At 38.3% G+C, this 10,951-nt stretch overlaps 1 protein-coding gene across 4 annotated transcripts in view; it reads left to right on the top strand.

The window, feature by feature from the left end:
* The first annotated feature begins 1,087 nt into the window (after window positions 1–1,087).
* Window positions 1,088–10,951, top strand: part of LOC103374540 (rho guanine nucleotide exchange factor 12-like) — a 29,465-nt gene continuing 19,601 nt past the window's right edge. For 2 of the 4 annotated variants that reach the window (XM_008304640.1, XM_008304638.1), the window contains exons 1-9: window positions 1,135–1,217; window positions 2,744–2,869; window positions 5,806–5,904; window positions 6,004–6,114; window positions 6,903–7,001; window positions 7,494–7,551; window positions 9,150–9,255; window positions 9,754–9,891; window positions 9,985–10,017. In XM_008304640.1, coding sequence (XP_008302862.1) covers window positions 2,744–2,869; window positions 5,806–5,904; window positions 6,004–6,114; window positions 6,903–7,001; window positions 7,494–7,551; window positions 9,150–9,255; window positions 9,754–9,891; window positions 9,985–10,017 — 770 coding nt within the window. In that variant the 5' untranslated portion in view covers window positions 1,135–1,217. Of the gene's footprint in view, window positions 1,224–2,145; window positions 2,234–2,743; window positions 2,870–5,805; window positions 5,905–6,003; window positions 6,115–6,902; window positions 7,002–7,493; window positions 7,552–9,149; window positions 9,256–9,753; window positions 9,892–9,984; window positions 10,018–10,951 lie in introns of those variants that run through there. The other 2 variants (XM_008304643.1, XM_008304639.1) reach the window with 2 other exon arrangements.

Raw genomic sequence — 10,951 nt, 5'->3', positions numbered from 1 at the left:
AACGTTCCCTGCTAGCTGGGATCTTAGTTACTTTTTAACCTCATTCGAATATTAATTGAAATGATTGTTGTCTTAAAATGTACTTTAAACATTAGGTTAAAGCTTTAAACATTACTAGAACCAAGTTAACATTGTTCAAACCTAGCTAACGTTGGGGGAATGTTCCCTGCTGGCTGGGGTCTTACTTCCTTTTTAACCTCATTAGAACATTAATTAAAATGATTGTTGTCTTAAAACCTCAGCTACTCCACCCGCTTCATCAAGTGTGTTGTCCTGCAGGATTGCTGATGTGACTCCTCGTCTGTACTCTGGTTGAATAAATATTGTTGTCCATCCGAGTACAAGGGCTCAGTTTTCACTATAAAAATCCACTATATAACCTGCACGTTGCACTTAGAGTTCTTGACCTTTAAATAAACCTCCTCTTATTCGCCACCACTAGTCTAGAGCTGTAGACATGCAAATAAGTCGGCATCTGCACTGCTTCCCTCGATATATTACTTCAAGTTGTATTAACTGAAACCTTAACAAGAGACATGGCAATTGCAAGGTAGGCCCAAGTAAAAAAAAAATAAATATTAGATTTTCGCAGATGCATAAAGAAACCTGGCTTGCCAGACTATGTTCTATATGTACACATCCAGAAAGTTGACAAATCCAACGACTCTTTCGGTTCTTACAGTTTTTGGTGTTTTTTTAAAGATAACATGGCTTTCAAACCTGCTGCTGGGTTTTGTGTTTTAGAGGGTTTATAATGCAGGAACTTTCTATCAATCTACTGTTGTTGCGATAGGTTTGTATTAATACACATGCAACACAAACTATATGACAGCGTCTAACATGCAGAAAACAGGACAATCACCACTTGAAATGTGTTAAAACTTCCTTTTTTTAAAAAAAAAACAAAACATCCTTTTGATCCTGTGACAAGTTGGACGACACTTTTTCACTGAAGTTCAGACTATACTTTGACTCTGCTGTCGTTCCACAGACTTCCCATTAACTCAGGTCACTGATCACTTATTAGTCTGCAGGACCTTTGCTAATTGTGGCTGATAGGAGGGTGAAGAGACTTCTGTTTACATGTGTGTGTCCTTCAGGATGGAGCCTTGGGGTTGAGGAATGGTGAAACTGACGAGGGAGACGGTGGGCCTCTTCAGAGGGAACAAATTTCACCCTCACAGTGCAACAACGGACCGTCGATCAATAACAACGCAGTGAGTGTAAGGACACATCAGAGCACAAGATGTGTTGCTTTATCAGATTTTAGTCTTATTTTAATGAGGGTTTTGGTTTCTGGATGCTCAAACACTTATTTAGTCAATGTATGAATTGATAAACAGAAAGCTCATCGACATCTGTGCTGGTTTATGTAATTTATTATTCAAAAATATTAGATCTTCTCTGTTTTAGCTCTCAAGTGTGAATATTTGCTACATTTCTCTGTTTTAAATGATTATAAATTTCATGTCTTTGGATTTTGGACAGCTGAGTGTATAGGTTTAGTTTTAGAATAGATTAATATAAATAATAAGAAGAAATATGGCAAGAATTAGCAACAAAATTCACAGAAATGTACAGAATTATTCTCCATAAACATTTTAAATAAATATCTATACCCTTAAATATTACATGTGTGAAAAGGAGGAGGAACAAGTATTCACTTGTGAGAACCTGCTCCTTTCTATAATTAAATGTACCTCACATAATTACTTGTTTGTTGTAGTCTGTTATGATTTAGAAACTAAAGCAATCCAATGAAATAATAGAAGAAGGAAAAATGCCAAAAAAATCTTTAGTGCATTTTATACAATCTAGCAAACAAATGTTGATAAAATTGGTTATTATGGTAATGGAGGTAGAAAACTTTTAATATTATGAATTATAAATAAGTTCACCTTTACTGCAATGCACTTTGTTTCATTCTGTCTCATATACTTTTCTAAATTCTTGCACCTCTTCTGGGGAATGTTAACTCTAAATAATGACAGAAATTATCTGGAAATAGAGGTTTCTTTTTTCTTTCTTTTTTTTAGTTAGTGTCTGTAGTTGTTTTGAGGCTGCGTACAGTTCTAACCAACAGACGTAGGGTCTGAGAAGTGAAACTCAGGGTAATAAAAGCCCTTTTATGAACTTCTGCTTTGAGCAGTTTGAGGAATAACTGAAGGCGTTTCAGGCAACTTTATCAACATTTACTGCTCTCAACTCTCATCTGGACCAACGTGACTGGACGGTAAGAGTCAGAAAAAGGTTTCCTCACTTTAAGGCTTATAATAAATAGTTTTCATTGTCTTTGAAAGTATTTTAGTTGGATGTGTACACATTTGGGATTTATTTCAAGATTCCAGTATATTATATATATATATTCCAGTTATTCACTCTGTGTATGAGTTTTAATGAATATGCTAAATTCTCCAGGTGCTGCTGTTGATCAGGGATTGTTGTTAACAAAGCCATACCCACAGTCTGATGGTAAAAACAACAGGAAGTGTCTCTGAAAATGCTGCTTACATAAACTGCTGTGTTAGAACAATCTTTTTATCACAGCTTCTAAAAATAGGCACCAAATGGTCCAAGTTTGCGGTTTCTGTGGGATTTCCCAGCATTCAGCAGCAGACTAAACAATCAATTTGGTTTTAGTGTTATGTTGGTGAGTGTTATTTTCTGTGAGTGTTTCTGTACGTGTGTGTTAATTTGTGTGTGTGTGTGTGTGTGTGTGTGTGTGTGTGTGTGTGTGTATTAGATGCACGGCAGCTCGTTTTCAGAGAGTCCTATTAAAAGAGAGACACCCTGTCAGAGTCCAGACATCAGCCGCAGAGATGGTCTCAACTTCTGCTCGTCACCCGATACAGACAACACACCTGAAGCTGTAAGAGATGAACACACACAAACACACACAGAGATTTTTATTATCTCGTTTAGTTTTCTAATGTTACTGTGAAGCTATTTCGAAGATTATTTCAAGTTACAATAAAAACTTAAATGGAAGAGTAACGGCATCAATAGTGATTTGTGATTCACACATTTGTGGCTGCCAGTGGTCAATGTTTCATTTTTTCCTTAAAAAAAAGATACTTTATACTCTTAAGGTACAGGACCTCACTGATAGAAAATGGACATTTGTGAACGATCAATTGTAAATTTATAAAATTTTAGTCCTAAAATAATTTCCTGACTCTTCCTGCTTCAACACAAGCATTAAAATGACCTAGGAAACTTTTATTTAACCGTCTGAACTACGAACATTATCTGAGCGTTTTTTGTTCCTGCAGTTCAGTCAAAAAGTTACTGAGTTTTGTGATACTGTTGAAGAAATTTTCCCCATTGTCCTTATGTGAAGTTTGCTGTAGTGGGGTGTTTATTAGTATTCCAGTATACAGTGGGCTTACCAACACAGAGCATGAGTCTGTGATGGTAAACCGACCCAGAACCTTTGCAGTGTTACACCTTTTGTTGGGTAAGTCAGAAGGTAGGGAGGGGCTGTATGCAAATATCGTAGTGAATAGTGGTTGGTTAGCATACAGTTCCTCATCAATGACAGGAGGTAAGAGAACAATGAGCAACAGGTGGTGGAATTGAGAGTCTGTGACAGGAGGTAAGAGAACACATGACAAAAGGTGATGCAATCAAAGGGTCTGGTGACCATCTAAAGAAGAGAGAATTACTTTCTTCATCATCATCAAAATAAAAGAGAATGACTTTCTTCATCAATCCACACTTTTTCTTTTCTTTTTTTTAGTGTAAACTTAATCCAAATTAACTTCGATATCAAACAAGTAGTCAGGGTTTTCTTGTACTGGTGGAACAGGTCGAATTTCTGTGGAGTACATAATATTCGTAGCACCTCTGGCAGTGAGTAATTTCCAAAACACTTAAGACAAATATTAAACAAAATACTCAAACCAAACGATGCACATTCAAGATGATGTAGCCCAGTACTCCGATTTTCTTCTTAATTCAGTCAAACAATCCAGTAGAATTGAGTTTATGTAATGTCTTTGCAATGCAGTTCAAGTGACCCTGTGATTCCTGTATGGTTGCATTTTGATCAGGAATAAAATGCAACAACTATTAATAAGTTGAGCTGAGGGACTGTAGTAAATAAATGATGTGTCACAAGGGCTTGTAGGCAAAACCATCAATGAAAGTCCTTCTTTTGTACTGTGTGGAATGAACAGACATAGTAGTTTAAGGGGTTGGGCTGTTTTCAGCTACCAAATTGGCTAGCTGGATGTATGATGGTTGTGGCTTACTTCACTTGCCATGCACTGCAAAGTCACATTTGTGGTGTCTGTGACTTTTTGTTTTGTTTTGTTTTGCATGTGTGATCCATTTTGAACTTTCGTTATAAGTCAGATTTCTGGAGTTTCTGGAACTCCAGTATTTACATTGCTCCTGTGCTCTGGGTGTCCTGTGTCTGTTTCTCGGCAAGCAGTGCCTGCACTGCTCTTCTGCTGCTCTGTCAGTTGTAGATGTTCTGCGTCTTCTTCTGGGCAACCAGTGCCTGCGCTGCTCCTCTGTTGTTCTGTAGATGTTCAGCATCTTTTTCTGGGCATCCAGTGCCTGGGCTGCTCCTGTGGTGATGATGAGCCCTCCTACTGTTCTGTGGTGAAGGTGGGGGAGCTGTCCTCTTGTAGTCCTCTGCAGTCAAGTGTGACCTCTTCACACTTGATGCTGTGTTGGTGGTGAGAACAATGCTGTGTGGTTTGAACCAGCAGGGGTTCAGGGTGTTTTGCCAGTGGGGCTCTCTGATGTGGTGCAGTTTGTCCCTGGAAAAAGACTGGACAGCTTTTGCCGGAATGGAGATCTCTATGATAACAACATGAGGCTGTAGGGAACAGAGTTCTGTAAATAGTCAGTTTGTATGATTTCTTTTGTCCTTTGGCTTGTCTTATCCATTTAAAAGAAAAAAAATCATGAAATGCAAACTCCTCACAAGAATAAAAGTTAAGTGAAGAAACTATAAAGTCTAACATGTGGGAGCCACAATGCAGCCATCATTGCGAACCCACCAATTATTTGCATATTTATATTGAACGTGTCTAACCTTTGCTCTTCCACATTCATGCTCTCTTGTGATGCCAACATCAGTAGAAGAAAACAAGGCCAGCCAATGCCTGATCTCTAAAGTTTGTCCAGATGGTGACAGTTCTACCTTTTGTTAGGTGGCAGGTTCTCATCAGCGCATGTAACTCAACTACTTGGGTGGAGCTGGAGAGTGGCAGGGTGGCACTTTGAATCATTTAGAAATTAACACAAATTGCATACCCTGTCTGTGGCACTCCATTTTCTATAAACTACATCAGAGTAGAACAAAAATCTGGGTTAGTACTGTCAGAATGGGATTTAGATATACATGCAATGACATCTACAAGAAAATAGTGTCAAAGGGAAACTTGGCATGCTTTCAGTAAAAAGGACCTACAGATACCAAGGCATCAGAAATAGGTAAACACATGAAGATATCTCCAACCCCCATAGCTATTAGCTTTCTTTTATGTTTTTTAAATGAATGAAATGTGTCTTTAAGTTAATGTTGAAGCTCCAGTATATACATTTTGAACGAGACATGTTGGATATGAAAGGTTGATTTAATGTGGCAATTGTGGGCTTATTATTGGTTATTTCCCTCATGCGCCACATGTGATGCCATCTGCAAAGTTCAAAATCAGATGATTATTTATGTTTTTACAATTTGTAGCTCCGACGAATGGTGTAATTTTGGAGATTTGTTAAAAAAGAAAAGACGGCTTTCAAACCTGCTCGTGCGCTAACTCTTCGTGTCACCTTGAATCCATCCCTCAGGACTCCAGCACCCAGTGCATTGTGGGTAACCCTCCCTACCTCCTGAACCCTCAGATCATTGGAGCAGAAGACGACTACTTTGACTCCCAGCAGGAGCAGGTATCTGCAGAAATGTTTCTAAACAAGTGATGGACTGTTTAGACAAGAGGTAGATTCTGTTCCACATGATTATCCTATAAAGAACCAATCTCTCCTCAGATTAATGGACTGTGCAGCTGTTTCCAGAGTATCGACTTACTGAAGTCTCGGCCGGCTCACCTGGCTGTCTTCCTCCATCATGTGGTCTCACAGTTTGACCCTGCACCACTGGTACAAACACAAACACAGAGACACACAAATATCGAGTACAGATCAAGATATAATAATCCTTATAATGCTCCAAATTTGAGCAGAATCCTGTAGTACCAGCATAAGGTCATATGACACAAACTAATTCCATTTCATCTTCATTCTACCAAATCTTTCATGTGACTGTCTTTAAGGACAATGCTGATGATTTTCAGTGTTATTCTTCCTGTCAACAAATCTAATCAAAAGATCCAAAATATATATATTTGTACTTCTTGCACCAGCTCAACACTGTAGATTTTATCCAATATAGCACAAAGGAACGACAAACATCGTGTTTCGGATACAGACAACACTCTTTAAGTTGCGTATAATCATTGTTAATTTTTGGATTTTCTGTGAACTTTACAAAAATTTTAAATATTACCAGCCTTTTCCTTTAAATATAATTCACATGTAGTTACAACATAAAGTAAACTGTGCTAATAGTGTAGTTAGTGGTAAATTTAAATGAAAACAGCACATTTTACAGCTCTAGACATACACATTTGTGTCATCAGTATCAGTGTAGCAACAGATTTATGCAATAAAAAAGAGAAGTTTGAATTTGTGTGCAAAAATTGTATTTTATTGTAAATAAAAGTGGTCCAAGGATCGAGCCTTGTGGAACGCCGGATCTGACAAAAACTGCTTTCTGATTACACAGTGGGTATTGTTTGCTTTGCAGCAGTAAAACACTAAACCAGATGAGGAACTACACAATAATTGTGATTACAAAAAACGTCTTACTGTCCTTTTGTTCCTGTCAGCTGTGTTTTCTCTATGCTGACATGCACAAGCAAACCAGCTCCAAAGAAAGTCGACGCTTCTTCATGGAGTTCCATTCGCTCTTCATGGATAGAACTGCTGTAAGTTTCTGCTTTTTCTTCCCTAGTCAGTGTCTGTTCTCTTTGACCATCTTAATGATTTCTTTGACTGTGTTTATATTTATATAGCTCCCTCCATAATTATTGGCAACCCTGGTTAAGATGTGTTCTTTAGCTTCTAGTGAATTCTGTTTTTTTCTAAATAATATAGGACCACAATGAAAAAAAGAGGAAAATCCAACCTTTAATTCAAGTGCATTTATTCAGTGTGGGAAAAAAAGCCCACATTAAAAAATAATTATTTTACATCAAATCATGTGTGTCACAATTTTTAGCACCCTTGATGTTAGTACTTTGTACAACCCCCTTTTGCCAACAATTCATTTGAGTTGAGTGGAAGGTTACATTTTTCTACAATTTTCAGTGTGAGAGTATACTTCTGCAATAAAAATTGAATTTATTTTAAGGCTTTTAACACATCTTAACCAGGGATGTAGATGTAACTCTCATTCTCCCTCTTGTGGTCTTTTCCAGAATCTTAAAGTCCCAGTACCAGAGGCAGTAGCAGGTGAACTGGGTAAGAAACAGAAAGGCAAGAAAATTTATCTCAGAGATCTCTAAACTGGAATAAAAAATATCATATATTATTGTATGTATGCATGTACTTTTAATTAACTATTTCACTCTGAAATTCTGATGTTCTATATGTAATATATAAGTTGTTGCTTTGGTTCCATTGACATCTGCATGTAAATGTGCATGTGTAGAAATTGAAATTTTGACCTGACAAATGTGCTAAATGAAAATCAGGACGTCTTCAAAAAAAATTTTGAGATCTTTTCTAAATCTCTCATACTAAGTGCCCATATCGCTTTTTTTTTTTGTGCACCAGTGTCTTTTTTTCACTCTAATGTTCGCCTTCATCCGATTGAATGACAGAGAAACAGCCCATTTACAGATGATTCAAAACTCAGCAACAAGATTGCTCACAAACACTCGATGCAGGGAACACTTGAATTACACTGGCTCTCCATAAATTGCAGAATTCAATTTTTAAAAATGTTGTAATTACTTTCTCTACATGGTCTACTCTACATCTCAGAGCTATTAACCCCTCAGTCTGAACCTCGATCCCACAGATCAGAAAATTAATTGATGTTCAGTCCAGGCTTAAAAACAAAGGAGATCCATGCTTGTGCTGTTTCAACCCAATGCAGAGAAAAATGCTCCACCTCAGTTCGTGAATCAATTTAAAAAGCTTTAACTGTACAGATTGGCATTTGTTTCATATTTTATGTCCTTTCTAATGTTTTGTTGTTGCCTTTTTAGTTTTTCGTCATTATTTCTTTTTTTTATAGAGCGCCTTGCAACTCCAGTTTTGAGAGTTGCTACAGAAATAAAGTTTAGGTGAGAGTGTACAGTAACATGGCTACATGAGACTTCTAGAACTAAATTATTTCTGTTAGGAAACATGAGGCCAATCAGGACCTGCAGTGGGGCTGAGAGTGGCCTCTGAGCTGATTGATTTAACGATAGCACAAATAAAGGACACATGATTTGTGTGGATTTGTCATGTCAGAGATTGTTCCTGATTCATTGGTTAAGTCAATGTGGATGCCGGAAACATGCTGTCCAATAAAATGGTGCATCTCTACTTTCAGGACACATTAGGAATCTGTTCAGTAGTTTAAAGTGGTTCATATGTTTTCGTGGCTGCTTTGTTAATTGTAATTCATATATTCTGTAAGTTAGTTCATTTAGGAATTGAATTAGGAGTCGCAATAAAATGTTTTGGGCCTGCAAGGTGGCTTGGTGGTTAGCCGGTTCGTGTCCCGGTGAGGACACCCGGGATCTTTCTGCGTGGAGTTTGCATGTTCTGCCTGTGCAGCATGGGTTCTCTCCAGGTTCTCCGGCTTCCTCCCACACAGTCCAAAAACATGTTGAGGTTAATTGGTGATTCTAAATTGTCTGTAGGTGTGAATGTGAGTGTGCTTGGTTGTCTGTCTCTAAGTGCAGCCCTGCAATAGACTGGTGACCTGTCCAGGGTGTCCCCTGCCTTCACCCTAAGTCAGCTGGGATAGGCTCCAGCCCACCCGTGACCCTAGTAAGGATTAAGCGGTGTATGGACGGATGGATGGATGGATGGATAAGATGTTTTGGGGTTTAATTTGTTTGGTATGTGTCTGTCAGAGAAGCGGAGGCTGGAGTTAATCCCGGAGGAGTTGTGTAAACAATACACTCAGGCACTACAGGATACACTGTTACCAGACCTGCACAGGAACCTGGAAGACTTCAGGTAACTCATCTTCCAAACCCAGTGTTTCTACAATATCTCACTTAAAAATTATCCTTAGACTTAGGCTGACTTTATTAATCTTCAGAGGGAAATTCAGTTGTTACAGCAACATGAATATTCAACAAAGGAGGTAAACAAAAGCAAAAACACAGCACAGAATATTATGGTAGGGTATAAGATGAAAGTAAAATTAAGTAAGATAAAAATAAAATAAAATGTAAAAAATATGATATAGAAAGAAAAGTCAACAACATTTACAGGAATATACGGGAGAGATAACAGAATGTGCTTAGATGTGCAAATGACGTAAGTAGGTGCAGATAACTTTACAGATGTAATGAATGACTTTAGAATGTAGAGTGTCCGGTATGTAGAGGGGTTTCATCAGCAGGTAAAGTGATAAGTCCTTATGTGATCTGCCAGAAACATGTTACAGGTCAGTTTGAAGGCAGTATTTCCACACATCACAAAGAGCAATTTGTGTGCTTGTATCTGCAGACAGAAGCGCAGCATGGGTCTGACGCTGGCCGAGGACGAGCTGTCCAAGCTGGACTCGGACCGAGGCAAAGACCAACAGGCCTCGGAAAAGGAATGTTCCTGTGCCGAACACATCCTCACCAAGATAGAGGACATCCTGTGAGTCTCAGAGCACATATATCACCGCGAAGACTCAAGTGTGTGTGTTTCCACTCCTGTATTCCTCTAATGGTTGTGTGTGTTGTGTTGCAGGATGACATCGCAGCCCTCAGAGGAGGAGAAGTGGTAAAAAGAGCGTTTTCTGAAATGTTTTAGTTTCTTTTCTTTTCTTTTAACTGAGATTTATGATTCATTTTGGATTAAAGTGTCAGTGCCTGAATTCAATTCAATTCAATTCAATTTTATTTGTATAGCGCATATTTACAACAACACAGTTAGTCATATGTAATGGTGATATACAACTATATAAACATATCCATACACACACATATATATATAAAGAGGAGAGGAGAGGAGAGAAGCCCAGTGCATCATGGGAATCCCCCGGCAGTCTAAACCTATAGCAGTATCACTAAGGGACAGCTCAGATGACTCCGAGCAGCCCTAACTATGAGCTTTATCAAACAGGAACGTTTTTAACCTATTCTTAAAGGTAGAGAGGGTGTCCGCCTCCCGAACCCAAACTGGGAGCTGATTCCACAAGATAACTGACGGCTCTGCCTCCCATTCTGCTTCTAGAAACTCTGGGACCCACTAGTAGACCTGCAGTCTGAGAGCAAAGGGCTCTGTTAGGATAATATGGAACAATAAGGTCTTTAAGATACGATGGAGCCTGATCATTAAGACTTTTATATTTTAGAAGCAGGATTTTAAATTGGATCCTTGATTTTACAGGAAGCCAATGGAGAGAAGCTAATACTGGAGAAATATGATCTCTTTTATTGGTTCCTGTCAAAACTCTGGCTGCAGCATTCTGTATAAGCTGAAGGTTTTTAAGAGAATTATTAGGACATCCTGGTAATAAAGAATTACGATAGTCCAGCCTAGAGGTTATAAATGCATGGACTAGTTTCTCAGCGTCACTCTGAGACAGGATACTCCTGATTTTTGCAATATTACGGAGATGAAAGAAAGCTGTCCTACATGTTTGTTTTATATGGAAGTTAAAGGACATATCCTGGTCAAAAGTAACCCCGAGGTTCTTTACTGTGGAACTAGA

The sequence above is a fragment of the Stegastes partitus genome, unplaced genomic scaffold, assembly GCF_000690725.1.
Source record: "Stegastes partitus isolate 25-593 unplaced genomic scaffold, Stegastes_partitus-1.0.2 Scaffold2275, whole genome shotgun sequence".
Lineage (NCBI taxonomy): Eukaryota > Metazoa > Chordata > Actinopteri > Pomacentridae > Stegastes > Stegastes partitus.
Note: the sequence above shows the minus strand (reverse complement) of the source record. Positions and strands in the feature narration are given on the sequence as shown.